The following is a 17883-nucleotide window of genomic DNA, read 5'->3' as shown; positions in this document are numbered from 1 at the left end:
CCACCCATCCTGCTCCTGTGAGCAGGAGGACACGACTGGAGGAATCCTAACAGGCGGCCGGGGCCTGCGGCGGTGGGCGGGGCCTCTGGGATCACGTGACCAGGCCTCTGCTCCAGGCCTTTAGTGTCCAGGGCTACACCAAGATGGCATTGGTCCATCCTGGTGGTAACTGTCGGGGGCATCGCTTGCGGCAACAAAACGTCTGGAGTGCCCCCTGGTCCAGGGGCAGGAGAGACTGAGAGGAGATCGTCAAGGGGGTCAGCGGCCAGGCAAAGGTTGTCAGCAGGAAGGAGGTCACCAGGTCATCTGGTAGTCGGTCAGCACAGAGGTTGTCATCCGGAAGGAGGCTGGTGCAGAGGTCGACATCCGGGTTGAGGTCGCCATCGCATAGGAGAGCATCGTCCTGTCAAAGGTTAGCATCATAGGGTAGGTCGCCTTTAAGGAAGAGGTCGTTATCATGAGGGGATCTCTTGTGTCCCAGGAGATCGCTCAGCAGGCAGTCCACTCCCTGGTGGTCCGACCAGGTCTGAGCAGGGCGGCTTGTCAGGGCCCCCCTGTGCGTACTGCTGAAGCGGCTTTAGTACCTGATTATCCCAGGTAGAGTCATCGTATGGAGGGTGTTGCGCACTGACGCAGCCTTGTGAGTATGACTCTTATGTTATGTGTTTCAATATTTTTAATGTTAATTAAAACATATAGCGTTAACATATATCATTAACAGGTTGAGTCACTGGTAAAAAAAAAACTATAGTAAAAAAAGAAAAAAAAAAATCAGTTTAGAAATTTACCAAACCATTTTGGGGAAAAGGGTAAATTGAGGGAAGGAAGGAGGGATGGCAAGATCTTTATTGGGAAAGTGAAGGAAAAAAATGGATACGTGGGGGTAGGAAAGGATAGGGCGAGAACCAAGAATGGGACATACTTTGAAGCAACATCTGCATGTTAAGTATCCTTTTAAGGGCCATGTTATTCCTATTTATATTTATATTTAGCCAAGGTCCCCATCCATTAGGGTCACCATTATTTCCATTATTTCCACCATTATTCATTTAATGATCTGTTTTTTCCTGATCAACATATATGGTGGATGAGTACATTACATGTACATACAATTATAGTGGCAGATTTGTGATTTTCTTATGTGCCTTTGCCTTGAATGTGTCTACATGAGTGTACTTGCACCTGCACTTTGTGAGGTCTGGTGGAGCGTACTCAACTAGTGGCAGTTTAGGGTGTAACAGGGACAGCTGCCGAGGAACGGGGACGCTGCACAACTTAGGGTGATTATACCTCCGTTGTCAGGCATGGGTTAGGTTTAGGGCAAGGTCCTTGTCCTTTTAGCTATACTAACTACCTATGCTCTGATTACTAAGCGCTATCCCTCCCTGTTACTCCTACTGTTTTTGTTCCACAATTTACTTTGGTGTAGACTTTACACACCACTATCTTGTCTGTTGTTTATGGTATGATGTATGATTGCTGGGGATTTTAGCTGCATACAAATAAAGTATTATTGTTTTTAGAGGGCTTTTTTTGTTTTTGCTAGGGTTTACAAGGAACCTGACTTTGTTGGAGATTTCCGATAGTATTGGTCATGTCTGTTTGGGGGGAACAATTCAGCAAAAAAAAGATCTGTTTTCATTGCGATAACGTCTGCAGTTATGGCAATGAACAATTTGTCTGCTGCTTCTCCAGTGGTCTGGCTGTTGAGGTATTTTGTGTTGCTGTGCTTTTCCCTTAATGTTTGGGTGGTGACAGTGCATGTACCAGGTATTGAGAATTCAATTGCCAATTCTCTATCTCGATTGCAGTGGGATCGCTTTTGGAGCTTGGCGCCTGAGGCGGAGTCCACCGGCTGAAAATGGCTGGTGGAGCTGGTATTCGAGCATTGAGCTCATTAATTTGAACATCTCTTGCGGAGGGTACATGGTTGACATACAAAGCAGCCTGGAGAGAATAGGTGTAATGGAGGCAGGAATTTAGTAAGGGGAAGGAGGATTCGGTAGGTGCGTTGCTGTGTTGGTTAAGTAAGGTGGCGTCGGACTGCTGGTTTGTGGCCAAGGTTAATCGTTTCATGGCTGGGATTGCTTTTGGTTTTACATTTTGGGGCCTGATTGATGTCACTAAGCATTTCCTAGTGGGACAAGCATTGAGGGGTTTTAGGAAGGGGTCTCATAGGCTGGACAAGCATAGACCTGTTTTTTTCCATTGCTTGAGAGAGTGGGGGTACAACTGGGCACGTGTGCCACTCCCATTTTGAGGAGACACTGTTCAGTTAGCTTTTTCTTGGTTGTTTTTTGGGGCAATGAGGATCGGGGAATTGGTGTCCTCATCATTGTCAAGGAAAGGTGGTGTATTGGGGCAGGATGAGCATGAAGCATGAGGACGGGTCCTTTTTGTCTCTGTATCAGTTCGAAGCAATTTTTAGAAAGTGTTTATTTTTCTCTGTCCACTCCTTCTGAATCGGCGCCGCAACTGAGGCGGACCAGTGTGGATTTCTGGCTGAGGTCATGAAAAGAATTGGCAGATGGGAGTCTAGGAGGTACAGGCTATACGTGCGTCCGCATCTGGTGTGGGGGGGAGTCACATGAGCGACGTCCCCGTCGCTTATTCTATCCTGCGCGCATTGTGGCAGGCTTCTGGGATCTCCTTGTCCGTTTCCAGTTGTCAGTTTCATACGCGCACTGCGCATGCGCAGTGCGCGTCTGAAGCCGGCAAGTGAACACCCGGAAAAGAAGCCTGCCGCAATGCGTGCAGGATAGAATGAGCAATGGGGACGTCGCTCATGTGACTCCATGGTATCACGCCCACAGGGGCGTGATACCACGGAAAGTATGCAGACGGCCATAGGGCAAGGCGCCGCCCATGGGACCAAATACCCTGCTATTTACATAGGAAATATGAAGGTAATAAGACGTTTTTTGTTACTTTCATATTATACAATTTTACAGCACAGGGATGGGTAGGGCGGTGTAATTAGGGCACACATGCGTCTGCTGATAGGTCAGAACTAGGTCACAGGTTCCCTTTAATATCCTACATAGTTTGGTGTCATCAGCAAAGACTGACACTTTACTAATAATCCCATCCACAAGGTCATTAATAAAGAGATTTAAAAGAATCAGTCCTAGCACAGATCTTTGCGGTACCCCACTGCTGACTATAGCTCATTTAGAGAATGTACCATTTATGACTACTCCTTGTTTCCTATCTTTTAGCCTATTCCTTACCCAGTTGCATATAGTTTCCCCTAGTCCCTGTTGCTGCAGCTTCAATATAAGGCTATTATGTGGTACAGTATCAAGTGTCTTTGCAAAGTCCAAATAAATCACATCAGCTGCATTACCAATATCCATATTTGCACTTACCTCCTCATAGAACCCCAACAGGTTGATTAGACACGACCTATCTTTCATGAATCCATGCTGTCTGTCAGTTATTATATTATTTTCTGCAATATATTTTTGCATGTCATCCCTTAAAATGCCCTCAAAAACTTTGCATACTACTGATGTCAGACTTACTGGACGGTAGTTGCCTGGATCCACCCTCTTACCTTTCTTAAATATCGGTACCACATTAGCAATCCTCCAATCCCGAAGCACCAACCCTGTTACAACCGAGTCTAAGAAGATGAGATAGAGCGGTCTGTCAATTACTGAGCTCAATTCCCTCAATATTCATGGATGAATGCCATCTGGCTTGGGGAATTTTGTCAATGTTTAATTTACTCAGACTCAGGCAAACTTCTTCTTGTGTTAAATTAATTATATCAGGTGGTAAACTTTGATTTTTGACTTGTTGAATGATTCCTGGAACAGTCAGTTCCTTGGTGAACACTGATTAGAAGTGCTTGTTTAACATCTCAGTCTTTTCTTTGTCCTCTAAAACTAACTTGTTATTATATGTTAAGGGGCCAATACTATCCTTTGTTTTCCTTTTTGCATTAATGTATTTATAAAATATTTTGGGATTTATTTTAATCTCCACAGATGAAGATAGTCTGGTCAGATATTGTGCCTAGGAAGACCTGGCGGGGGGCATGGTCGTTAGAGAGGATTGATAAGATCTGGATTAAGGTGAATTGGGCAGTGAGTTTTGTGGCCCAGAATGGAGAGGTCGTGGTGAGACACATGGATCTGGAGTCAGGTGAGGGGAATTCTTGGCGGAGTGATGGTGATGGGGTGCATCTTATCGCGGTTGGGATTTATCTTTGGGTATTGGCCATTAAAGAAGTAGTGGAGTGAGTGCTGGGTTTGGTGGGGTGTCTCGCACTATGAGGTCTCAGGTAATGCTCACAGTGGTAGTAGTGAGGTTGGTTCTTGGAGTTGGTAGTAAAATTGTCGTGCGATAGATCGTCGGGGTCACGGTTTTTGTGACGCACATCCGGCATCGCTGGCGATGCCGGCCTGTGTGACACCTCCTAGCGACGCAGTATCGCTCACAAATCGTGAGTCGTGTACTGCTCGCTAGGTTCCATAATATCGTTTAATTTAGTTGTTCATCGTTTCCGTGGTAGCACACGCCACTCCGTGTGACACCACGGGAACGATGAACAGCAGCTCACCTGCGTCACGCGGCCGCCGCCGGCTATGTGAAGGAAGGAGGTGGGCGGGATGTTTACGTCCCGCTCATCTCCGCCCCTCCGCTTCCATTGGCCAGCGGCCGTGTGACATCGCTGTGACGCCGAACGTCCCTCCCACTCCAGGAAGTGGATGTTCGCCGCCCACAGCGTGGTCGCATGAGAGGTAAGTACGTGTGATGGGGGTTACCGACTTTGTGCGCCACGGGCAGCGATTTGCCCGTGACGCAAAAAGGACGGGGGCGGGTACGATCGATTGTGAAATTGCACAATCGGTCGTACCGTGTAAAGCAGCCTTTACTCTAAGGGTATGTGCCCACGTTGCTTTCAAGCAGCGTTTTCAACTGCACCTTTTTAATGCCAAAATACATGCGTTTTGAGTTTCCAGCAAAGTCTATGAGAAATAGGGATTTCTTGTGCACACCATGCTGTTCTAAACGCTGCGAGAAATTTGCATATTTTTGGGCAAAAACTCTGCGTTTAAAGAAGCAACATGTCAATTGTTTTTGCCATTTTGGCTGCGTTTCCCATCCATTCAATTTAATACAAAACTGCAGCGTTTCTAAAAGCACCGGATGCTTTTTGAACTGCAACTACCTCGACGCAAAAGTGCGCACATATCCTAACACAGACTTAAGGGTGCTTTACACACTGCAACATCGCTAGCGATCTCGTTAGTGATGTAACACGCCAGATCGCACATACGATTTGCCAAGATCGCACATGTGACCGGCGCTACAAAATGACGTATGTGCGATCTCGGCAAATCTTATCTGCGATCTGGCATGTCACATCGCTAACGAGATAGCGATGTTGCAGCATGTAAAGCACCCTTTACAGTGCCCTGCAAAAGTATTTGGCCGCCTTGAATTTTTCAACCTTTTCCCACATTTCAGGCTTCAAACATAAAGATAAAAAATGTAATGTTATGGTGAAGAATCAACAAGTGGGACACAATTGTGAAGTTGAATGAAATGTATTGCTTATTTTAAACTCTTGTAAAAAAGAATAAACTGAAAGTTGGGGCATGCAATATTATTCAGCCCCTTTACTTTCAGTGCAGCAAACTCACTCCAGAAGTTCATTGAGGAACTCTGAATGAGCCAATGTTGAACTAAATAACTCATGATGATAAATATAAGCCTTCTGTGTGTCAAGTCTACATATAAATTTACCTGCTCTGTGATAATCTCAGTGTTCTGTTTAAAGCACAGAGAGCATCATGAAGACCAAGGAACACAACAGGCAGGTCCGGGATACTGTTGTGGAGAAGTTTAAAGCTGGATTTGGTTACAAAAAAATTTCCAAAACTTTAAACATCCCAAGAAGCACTGTGCAAGCGATCATATTGAAATGAAAGGATTATCATACTACTGCAAGCCATCCATCCAAACTTTCATCTCAAACAAGGAGAAGACTGATCAGAGATACAGCAGGGACAGGGAAGATGGTTAAAATTGATGGGAAGATGGATGGAGCCAAATACAGGACCATTCTTGAAGAAAACCTGTTGGAGTCTGCAAAAGACCTGAGACTGGGACTGAGATTTGTCTTTCAACAAGACAATGATCCAAAACATAAATCTGCAATGGAATGGTTCACAAATAAATGTATCCAGGTGTTAGAATGGCCAAGTCAAAGTCTAGACCTGAATCCAATCGAGAATCTGTGGAAAGAGCTGAAAACTGCTGTTCACAAATGCTCTCCATCCAACCTTACTCAGCTCGAACTGTTTGCAAAGGAAGAATGGGCAAGAATTTCAGTCTCTTGATGTGCAAAACAGATAGAGACATACCCCAAGAGACTTGCAGCTGTAATCGCAGCAAAAGGTGGTACTATAAAGTATTAACTTAAAGGTACCAAATAATATTGCACACCCCACTTTTCAGTTTAATATTTTTTTATAAAAGTTTAAAATAAGCAATAAATTTTGTTCAACTTCACAATTGTGTCCCACTTGTTGTTGATTCTTCACCATAACATTAAAATGTTTTATCTTTATGTTTGAAGCCTGAAATGTGGGAAAAGGTTGAAAAATTCAAAGGGGTCGAATACTTTTGCAAGGCACATGTATATTGGAATTGTGATTATCACAACTCCACCCAAAGTGTATGTTGAGATTGGCGAATAAATGGTTCAATGACAATGAAGTATAGGTGGTGGGTTAGTCCCCACAGTCCCGAGACTTCAACCCAATCAAACACTTGTGGGTAGAGGTGAAGAAAACACTGTATACAAACCTGTGAGGAGCTGGCTTCAGACTAAAGACTATTGGACCCATGGATGTAGAGCTCAGTCCATGGCCCTAAGAGATTATGACTTTTTCCAGCACAGAGTGCTGGTTACTCTGATCTCATTGTTGTGTTTTATTAGATACTAGAAGGTGGCCCGATTCTACGCATCGGGTATTCTAGAATTTACGTATTGTGTAGTTCATGTATGATTTTTGTTATAGATATAGATATATATATATATATATATATATATAGATGTTGTTGTGTGTAGTTACCAAGTGTTTGTGTAGGGCGCTGTACATGTTCTGGGTGTTGTCTGGGTGTAGCGGGGGGTGAGAGCGGTGTTGTATGTGTGTTGCGTGTGTTGCGTTGTTTGTGGAGCGCTGTGTGTCTGTCGCGTTGTGTGTGTGTGTGTTGCGCGGTTTGTTTGGGTATGGTGTGTTTTGGGGGAGGTATGTTTTGTGCAATGTGTGTGTTGTGCGGTATGTGCGTATATTTATGTATGCCGCGGTGTTTGTGTGTTGGGTGTTGTGTGTGTGCAGCGTTGTCTGTGTGTGTGGGTGTCTGTGTATGGCGGTGTTTGTGGTTCCCTGTGTGTGTGTGTGTGTGTGTGTGTGTGTTGGGGGGAAGTGTGCACCTCCCATCGTGCTCCATCCCCCATGCTGCGCACCCCCCATCATGCCCCATCCCCTATGCTGCGCATTCCCCATCGTGCTCCATCCCCCATGCTGCGCACCCCCCATCGTGCTCCATCCCCCATGCTGCGCACTCCCCATCGTGCTCCATCCTCCATGCTGCGCACTCCCCATCGTGCTCCATCCTCCATGCTGCGCACTCCCCATCATGCTCCATCCCCCATGCTGCGCACCCCCCATCGTGCTACATCCCCCATGCTGCGCACCCCCCATCGTGCTACATCCCCCATGCTGCGCACTCCCCATCGTGCTACATCCGCCATGCTGCGCACTCCCCATCGTGCTACATCCCCCATGCTGCGCACTCCCCATCGTGCTACATCCCCCATGCTGCGCACTCCCCATCGTGCTACATCCCCCATGCTGCGCACTCCCCATCGTGCTACATCCCCCATGCTGCGCACCCCCCATCGTGCTACATCCCCCATCGTGCTACATCACCCATCGTGCTACATCCCCCATGCTGCGCACTCCCCATCGTGCTACATCCCCCATGCTGCGCACCCGCCATCGTGCTCCATCCGCCATGCTGCGCAGTCCCCATCGTGCTACATCCCCCATGCTGCGCACTCCCCATCGTGCTACATCCCCCATGCTGCGCACCTCCCCATCGTGCTACATCCCCCATGCTGCGCACTCCCCATCGTGCTACATCCCCCATGCTGCGCACTCCCCATCGTGCTACATCCCCCATGCTTCTCACTCCCCATTGTGCTACATCCCCCATGCTGCGCACTCCCCATCGTGCTACATCCCCCATGCTGCGCACTCCCCATCGTGCTACATCCCCCATGCTGCGCACTCCCCATCGTGCTACATCCCCCATGCTGCGCACCCCATCGTGCTACATCCCCCATGCTGTGCACCCCCCATCGTGCTACATCCCCCATGCTATAATAGTTCTCCTATTATACTCAGAGAGGAGTATAATAGGAGGACTGTAATAGGAGGAGTAGTCCTGGGGGGAGAGGAGTATAATGCCGGCTCCCTGCACATGTGTACCGGGAGCCGGTGTACACTGGTAACTATGATACACATCGGGTAACTAAGGGACCTTAGTTACCCGATGTGTATAATGGTTACCAGCGTTCACGGGCTCCGTCAAGATCCCAGCATCGCAAGGTTATGTCTGGCGCTGCTGGGATCGTGACGGAGCCGGTGTACACTGGTAACTATGATACACATCGGGTAACCAAGGGACCTTAGTTACCCGATGTGTATAATGGTTACCAGCGTTCACGGGCTCCGTCACGATCCCAGCAGCGCAAGGTTATGTCTGGCGCTGCTGGGATCGTGACGGAGCCGGTGTAGAAGCAAGCGATATCCCAGGATGTTGTGAGTGTGTGGATGTGATGTGTGAGGTGTGTGTGAGAGTGAGTGTGATCTGATGTGTGTGTGTGTACTCACCTGGGAGTCGGAGCTCCGTGTCAGTTGGGCCAGAGCGAGTGTGCATTGCGTGAGGGGGGCGGGGCCTGCAGAGAGCCGGGGCGAGAGGCCAATCCGTGGGGGGGGGCGGGGCCATGGCGAGCCCAGCGGCCAATCAGCTTTGTGTCACCGTAAGGACACAATTTTGGAGCATGACAGACAGACAGACAGACAGACAGAATAAGGCAATTATATATATAGATTTGCTTGCTTGTCAGTTTCACTTTAAGGTATACAGAAGGCCAGGCACGAGATTGGTAATTAGAGTAAAGCAATCATTCCATTACTCTCTTTAGTCTCTCAGGGGGCTCAATTAAGCCATTATTCTCCCTAGTACTAGTAGTTACTAAAAGTTGTGGACCAACCAAAAGTTAGGAGACAGTGAGTATCACCTTGTTTGTGGACAATGGAACTACTGGTTCTGATTTAGGATGTCGTGGACTGGGGGCATCTTGTTTTGGCCATCTACACGGTGTTGCTGTAAGACCATGGATGAAAGAATAAAAATAATTACATTGTTAACCTGCTTAGGGGATTAATACAACCCACAACCTCATGTGTTCACAATACTCAAGTGAGTCAACTAGTATGCAACAACATTGTGAATGTATAGAAGAGCCCTGGGATCACATTTCTTCATGCTTGCATCTGATCGAGAGCATGCTCAGAAGGATTCAGGCAGTTTTGAAAGCCAAAGGTGGATTTACAAAATAATAAAAATAATAATTTAGTATTTTAGGAGCAAAACAGTAACAATGCAGTGACCTGACAAGAATCTGCATAACTAATCATATGCTAATTAGTTGCTAGTCAAATTTATGTATGAGATAAGCAAGATGATTGTCTATAAAGTGAAGGTAGTCTCACACTCAAAGCTGTAGTGAATGGTGAGATATGCAGCCTGAAAGTCAAAAGTTCAAAACATTGTTACATTTTTGCTCGATAGTGTATATTGACAACAATTAATAAATATACATTGTGTGCAGAATTATTATGCAAGTTGTATTTTAGAGGATTTTCTTTTTCTGTTGCTCAACAACTATGTTCTCAATCAACCCAAAAGACTCATAAATATCAGAGCTTAATATTTTTGGAAGCTGGAGTGTTTTTTTTTTTTAGATTTGGCTATCTTCGGAGGATATCTGTTTGTGCAGGTAACTATTACTGTGCAGAATTGTTAGGCAACTTAATAAAAACCAAATATATTCCCATCTCACTTGTTTATTTTCACCAGGTATACCAATATTAATGCACAAAATTTAGAAATAAACATTTCTGATGTGCAAAAACAAAACCCCAAAAAATTAGTGACCAATATACCCACCTTTCTTTATGATGACACTCAACAGCCTATCATCCATAGATTCTGTCAGTTGCTTGATCTTTTTACGCTCATCAATGCGTGCAGCAGCCACCACAGCCTCCTAGACACTGTTCCGAGAGGTGTACTGTTTTCCCTCTCTGTTGTAGATCTCACATTTTATGAGGGACCACAGGTTCTCTATGGGGTTCAGATCAGGTGAACAAGGGGGCCATGTCATTATTTTTTCATCTTTTAGACCTTTACTGGCCAGCCACGCTGTGGAGTAGTTGGATGCATGTGATGGAGCATTGTCCTGCATGAAAATCGTGTTTTTCTTGAACGATAACGACTTCTTCCTGTACCACTGCTTGAAGACGTTGTCTTCCAGAAACTGGCAGTAGGTCTGAGAGTTGAGCTTCAGTCCATTCTCAACCCGAAAAGGTCCTACAAGTTCATCTTTGATGATACCAGCCCATACCAGTACCCCACCTCCACCTTGCTGGCGTCTGAGTCGGAGTGGAGCTCTCTGCCCTTTACTGATCCAGCCTCTGGCCCATCCATCTGGCCCATCAAGAGTCACTCTCATTTCATCAGTCCATAAGACCTTTGAAAAATCAGTCTTAAGATATTTCTTGGCCCAGTCTTGATGTTTTATCTTATGTTTCTTGTTCAAAGGGGGTCGTTTTTCCGCCTTCCTTACCTTGGCCATGTCCCTGAGTCTGGCACACCTTGTGATTTTTTTATACTCCAGTAACATTGTAACTCTGAAATATGGCCAAACTGGTGGCAAATGGCATCTTGGCAGCTTCACACTTGATTTTCCTCAATTCATGGGCAGTTATTTTGCGCCTTTTTTTGCCCAACACGCTTCTTGCGACCCTGTTGGCTATTTGCCATGAAACACTTGATTGTTCGGTGATCACGCTTCAAAAGTTTGGCAATTTCAAGACTGCTGCATCCCTCTGCAAGACATCTCACAATTTTGTACTTTTCAGAACCCGTCAAATCTCTCTTCAGACCCATTTTGCCAAAGGAAAGGAAGTTGCCTAATAATTAAGCACACCTTATATAGGGAGTTGATGTCATTACAGCACACCCCTCCTCATTACAAAGATGCACATCTCCTGATTTACTTAATTGGTAGTTAGCTCCCAAACCTATACAGCTTGGAGTAGGACAACATGTATAAAAAGTATCTTGTGATCAAAATACTCATATGCCTAATAATTCTGCACACAGTGTAGGTGTACATTATTAAACCACATTGTGACATTTAAAAAAACCCTTCAATATCCATGTGACACAGCTAGGCTGGGACAACTCAGCAACTTACATTTACACAACATAAAATCACAATGCTGCAGTAATACATTAGCACAATTTGTAATCAATGAAAAAAAAATAAGATAGCCAGCACTAAATGTGCACTGCACTAAAAATTCCAAACTGCACTTATTAAAATTTGAGATTTTTGGCAAATAATTGCAATTTCTTGAACTACCCCGACTTGTCATGGCAAATCTCATTTGGGCAGTCCTACTCTAAAATATTTTTATATAAAATGTGCCATACAGCCTCACATATGCAAAGTAGAACTGTTCTTAGCAGCACTTACGGTACTTGATGTTTTTCAATCTCTCCCACAGCCATGATTCAGTCATGGGTACAGGATTGAAAAACATCAAGTAAGTGCTGCTAAGAACAGTTCTACTTTGCATATGTGAGGCCATATGGCACATTTTATATAAAAATATTTTAGAGTAGAGGCTGCTTTACACGCAACGACATCGCTAACAAGATGTCGTTGGGGTCACGGAATTCGTGACTCACATCCGGCCTCGTTAGCGACGTTGTTGCGTGTGAAACGCACGAACGACTGTTAACGATCAAAATTACTTACCTAATCGTTGATCGTTGACGCGTCGTTCCTTTCCCGATTTTCATTGCTGTTGCAGGACGCAGGTTGTTCGTCGTTCCTGCGGCAGCACACATCGCTTCGTGTGACACCGCAGGAACGAGGAACATCACCGTACCTGCGGCCGCCCGCAATGAGGAAGGAAGGAGGTGGACGGGATATTCGACCCGCTCATCTCCGCCCCCCCGCTTCTATTGGGCGGCCGCTTAGTGACGCCGGTGTGACGCCGCACGAACTGCCCCCTTAGAAAGGAGGCGGTTCGCCGGCCACAGCGACGTCGCTAGGCAGGTAAGTATGTGTGACGGTTGTAAGTGATGTTGTGCGCCACGGGCAGCGATTTGCCCGTAGCGCACAACCGACGGGGGCGGGTACGCTCGCTAGCGATATTGCTAGCGATATCGCTGTGTGTAAAGTGGCCTTAGGACTGCCCCAATGAGATTTGCCATGACGTGGTAGCTCAAGAAATTGAAATTTTTTGCCAAAAATCTCAAATTTTAATAAGTACAGTTTGGAATTTTTAGTGCAGTGCACATTTAGTGCTGGCTTTCTTGTTTGTTTTTTTTTAAATTGTAATCATTGTTGCCTCGGCTTTGAACCAACAGTAGGGAAAAATTCAACTCATGGATTTTTGAGCACCCATATTCACTATTATATGTTGCGAGTAGCAGAATTAAATTTGTGATTTTAACATCTCGGAAAAACAAGTCACTATATACAAGTGTATGTCATAAATTAGAATATCATTAAAAGTGAATTTATTTCAGTAATTCAATACAAAAAGGGAAACATATATTATATAGAGTCATTACACATAGAGGGATCTACCGGTATTTCATGTGTTGATGATTATGGCTTACAGCCAATGAAAACCCAAAAGTCATTATCTCAGAAAATGAAATTCAACTTAAGCTGTGTATTAGTGAAGGTAGCCAGAATGTACCTATTATGATCTGATGCATGATTTTTCTTTTTTTATTTCAGCTTTCTCTTTGTCCTTTAATCCTCTGGAACAGAATGACTGTATATCAGCAGAGGTACTTTGTAAGAATGACACTCTGTGCAATAACACCTACCTTGTGTTAAAAAATTGCTCTAGAACTGATGGAGTGTACCTTCTAAATGCACCGGAATGTCAAGAAGCATCTCAGCGAATTTCTCAGACTCCTATCATCCATTGCAAATGTCATCATCGTATGAAGAAGGAGGAGCTTTGTTTGAACATTTATTGGACTGTGCATTATGCCTATATGCCTGGTAAGCACTTTGCACAACTTTCCATTTTATAAAAATAACTTAGCATGCAGTAACATATAGATCACAGCCGTTGTGATCATTTTCATACTAAGCGTGAAGATGTCATCAGAAAATGGCACATTTTTGCAATGCTTTTTCCCATATCACGATAGGTATTAAAAATGAAATTAGTAATCTTGCCGTTTTCATACTGGACACTGGATCGTTTTTAGATTCATTCTTCTTGTCCTTTCAGGAAGTGTTTACAGCAGCCTCTTTATCAGCAGAGTCATGATTACAATGACATGTAACACCTCTATGCACAGCTGATAATACAGGATCCACCATTTACAATAGGCGATGATTTCACAGCTGACCCTGCCTCCCACCTCTTTTCCGATACTTTAACCCTTTCACGACCGGCCGATTTTTCGCTTTCCGTTTTTTTTTTTCGCCATTCTTTTTCTGAGAGACGTAACTTTTTTATTTTTCAGTCAATATGGTCATGTGAGGGCTCATTTTTTGCGGAACGAGCTGTACTTTTAAATGAAACCATCAGTTTTACCATATTGTGTACTAGAAAATGGCAAAAAAATTCCAAATGCTGAAAAATTGCAAAAAAAGTGCGATAGCACTATAGTTTTTGAGATATTTTATTCACTGTGTTCACTATATGGTAAAACTGATGTGTGGGTGTGATGCCTCAGGTCAGTGCGAGTTCGTAGACACCAAACATGTATAGGTTTACTTTTATATAAGGGGTTAAAAAAAAAACGGAAGTTTGTCCGAAAAAAGTGGCGCACGTTTTACGCCATATTCCGTGACCCGTAGCGTTCTCATTTTTCGGGATCTTAGGCTCAATGACGGCTTATTTTTTGCGTCTCGAGCTGACGTTTTTACCAGTACCATTTTTGCGCAGATGCTACGTTTTGATCGCCTCTTATTGCATTTTGCGCAAAAGTTGTGGCGACAAAAAAACGTCGTTTTGGCGTTTGGAATTTTTTTGCCGCTACGCCGTTTACTGATCAGATTAATTGATTTTATATTTTGATAGATCGGGCGTTTCTGAACGCGGCGATACCAAATGTGTGTATATTTTTTATTTTTTTAACCCTTTAATTTTCAATGGGGCGAATGGGGGGTGATTTGAACTTTTAGGTTTTTTTGTTTTTTTTTAATTTTTTAAAACTTATTTTTTTACTTTTTTTTTTTATTTTACTAGTCCCCCTAGGGGGCTATTGCGATCAGCATTCCGATCGCTCTGCAGTATCTGCTGATCACAGCTGGAAGGCTGTAAACAGCAGATACGCTGTCTTTCTCTTTTGCTGTGCCCCGGGCACAGCGAAAGTGAAACCAATTCATGTGTAGTACAGGAGTCATCACATGACCCTGTACTACCATGACAACTATCGGGAGTCACGTGATCGCGTCACGTGACTTCCGGTTTCGGCGGTAAGTAAAACTTTACCGCGATTGCGCTTATAATGGCGCTGTCATGTATTGACAGCGCCATTATAAGGGGTTAATCGGCACGAGCAGATAACGATTCTGCTCGTGCCTAGCAGGCACACATCTCAGCTGTGAAAATCAGCTGAGATGTGTGCCGATCGCAGCATGCTGCCGCCGGAGGACCGCGGGCAGTAAGATTATGTCATTTAGGACGTAATTTTACGGCCCGCGGTCGTTAAGGGGTTAATACCAGAAAATAGGGCCTGAGTCAGTCTATTGTTACTAATGTACATGGATTTACTGAAATGTAAGTAGGAATTTAAAAAAAAGCCTCCATGACCAGCGTGAAAATTGCAGGGTTTCTAATTTTTATTTTTAAAATAAATGGTGTTATGGAAAAGAAATATTTCCAAAATTAACACAAATAATAAAAGCTTTGTATCAATTCAGAATTTTATTTTGTCACCAAATTATGTTACCAAGAATAATACTGCCTTTTTAAATCGATGAGTGACTTTAATAATATAGAAATCAAAGTGTCACTCAGCAGAAACCACCAAAATCAGAAGATCAGTAAGGAATTTGTTAACAAATATACAATTACCCTACAGTGCCACTAAAAGGAAATAGAATACAATAAAATGTATGGGCTGTCCATACTCTAAGCAGGTATTTAAAGGGAATCTGAAAACAGGTTTTTCCTATGTAACCTGAGGACAGCATGCTGCAGGAGTTAACACAAAGATTTCAGCAATGTGTTTCTTATCACACTCTGTCAGTTGCTTACCTGCAACGTTTGGTTTAGTTTCAGAAGATTATCACTTACAGATTAGGTCAGCTAGAGGTCAGCTTTTGTGATTAACAGCTCACTGTCTATAGACTTTGAGGCAGGTCAGCTGAGCTGTCACTGAGGTTACTCGCGGCCAATGCTGAATACAGCTGATCGCGCTATTCCCTTCATTAGCTGTGTGGAGCTGACAGGAGCGGCAGTGTCTTCTGCAGCTCTGGTCACCTTCATGCAGCAGAGCTGGAAGCGACGCTGGACCATCCTGGATTACGCCGGCCATGGAGGGCTTTTTCGGGCTTATAAAATTGGTGAACAAGGCAATTTGTTTTTTTTTTTTTTTTCTAGTAAAGGATTGTTCGGGTGTGTGTGTTTATTTACTGTAATTTACAGATTAATCATGGAAGGTATCTCGGGGAGACGCCTGACATGATTAATCTAGGACTTATGGGCAGCTATGGGCTGCCAAAAACTCCTTATTACCCCGAATGCCAATGCACCAGGGCAAATTGGGAAGAGCCGGGTACAGTCCCAGAACTGTCGCATATAATGTATGCGGCAATTCTGGGCGGCTGCTGACTGATATTTTTAGGCTGGGGGGCTCCCCATAACGTGGGGCTCCCCATCCTGAGAATACCAGCCTTCAGCCGTATGGCTTTATCTGGCTGGTATTAAAATTGGGGGGGACCGCACGCCGTTTTTTTTAATTATTTATTTATTTTTTTTACTGCACAGTATAGACACGCCCACCGGCTGCTGTGATTGGGTGCAGTGAGACATCTGTCACTCAGCGTGGGGGGCGTGTCTGACTGCAACCAATCACAGGCGTCTGTGGGCGGGGAAAGCAGGGAATACGAGATTGATTAATGAGCGGCCGGCATATTCAAAGTAATTGTTGCCGCATATTCTCTGCACAGCTGTTCCTCGCCGTGCTGGTGATCGGGGAGCGGTAAGTATGAGAGAGGGCTGCTCACTTCAGTCACTCGGGGGATTAGCGGTCACTGGTGAATCCTTCACAGGTGACCGCTAATCAGTACGCGGCACACAGACAGAGCCGCGGCATGACAATGAAGTCGGGTGAAGTTCATTCTCATCGCGCAACTCTGTCTGCTGTCAGCCGACATGTATCAACGACATTGTGCAACACACAAACGGACATTCCACACGGACATTCCACGTACACATACACGGGCATTTTACACACAAACACGGACATTTTACACGTACACACGGCTCGCATATGTGTCGCCCTGGGCAAGCCAGGGGACACAGGTCACAACACCACCACACCCCACACTCCAGGTAGGCACATCACAGCTAACCAGAAATCCTTGTTGCCTTCCTCCAGAGGCTGATGATTCACACCAGGGGGTGGGCCAGGCGGTTGGCTCCGCCCACCAAGGAGATCACAGCTCTGGAGGCGGGAAGTACCAGGCAGATCAGTCAGGGAGGAGGAAGTGGAAGGAGTGGAGGAGTAGCCCAGGCAGGGCTAAAGTAAACAGCAAGTGGAAAGTGAAGGAAAGAAAAGTGGAAAAGGAAGAGAGCAAGAAGTGGTGACAGAGCAGAGAGTGTGCAAAGCCTGAGAGCCCAGCTTTGTGTAGGGCCAGAACAGCAAGGTCAGCGACGGCGGTGACTGTCTGGAGGGGGACCGTTTGGAAGTTCCTGGAAGGACCCCGTTGGCTGTGTGCCCGGTGGTCTGGAGCAGTGTTCCGAAGGACAGTCAGCACCAGGGCAGGGGCCTCTCGGACCCCGGCAAGGCTAGGAGTCTAGGAGTCGCCAAATTTGCCGAATCCGTCAGTGAAGGGGACGTAGATCCCCCAACAACCAAGTCCCGATTGAAGGCAACAGCCCAACCTGGAGCAGAGAGACACCGCCACCGCCAGGGCACCAGTTTCTCAGGGCCAGCGCCTGCGGGCAAAGTGTAGAGCTCCTCCGGCCCAGATTGCAGTCGGGGAGCGGGTAACCGGAGGGAATCCACCGCTACCATCAGTCAAACATAGGTGCAAGGAAGAGGGACATCACCGTCACCTACCGGGAGTGCAGGTGCAGCCGTCTGTGGGTCTGTCCTACCAGCCGTTTGGTTTACCGTACAAACTGTGTCCGTGTCTCAGGCTGAGTGAGTACCACAGTGCCGCAAGGCACAGCGCTGCCCCCACGTCCCTGCGCCCACCAGGCCCCGCACCTCACAACCATCACCGGGCCCCGGGATCACCAACCCCTACCCACGGAGGGGCAACACAACACCTGGCTGCTCCCCATCACC

At 45.6% G+C, this 17883-nt stretch overlaps 1 protein-coding gene across 2 annotated transcripts in view; it reads left to right on the top strand.

Moving 5' to 3' along the window:
* The window catches only part of LOC142303370 (GDNF family receptor alpha-4-like), a 117524-nt gene that overhangs the window by 61502 nt on the left and 38139 nt on the right, over nt 1–17883 (top strand). For both annotated transcript variants that reach the window (XM_075344671.1, XM_075344670.1), the window contains exon 2: nt 13136–13408. In XM_075344671.1, coding sequence (XP_075200786.1) covers nt 13136–13408 — 273 coding nt within the window. The remainder of the gene's footprint in view (nt 1–13135; nt 13409–17883) is intronic.

The sequence above is a fragment of the Anomaloglossus baeobatrachus genome, chromosome 4 (genome assembly GCF_048569485.1).
Source record: "Anomaloglossus baeobatrachus isolate aAnoBae1 chromosome 4, aAnoBae1.hap1, whole genome shotgun sequence".
NCBI lineage: Eukaryota > Metazoa > Chordata > Amphibia > Anura > Aromobatidae > Anomaloglossus > Anomaloglossus baeobatrachus.
The sequence above is the reverse complement of the archived record's forward strand: the minus strand, read 5'-3'. Positions and strand labels throughout refer to the sequence as shown.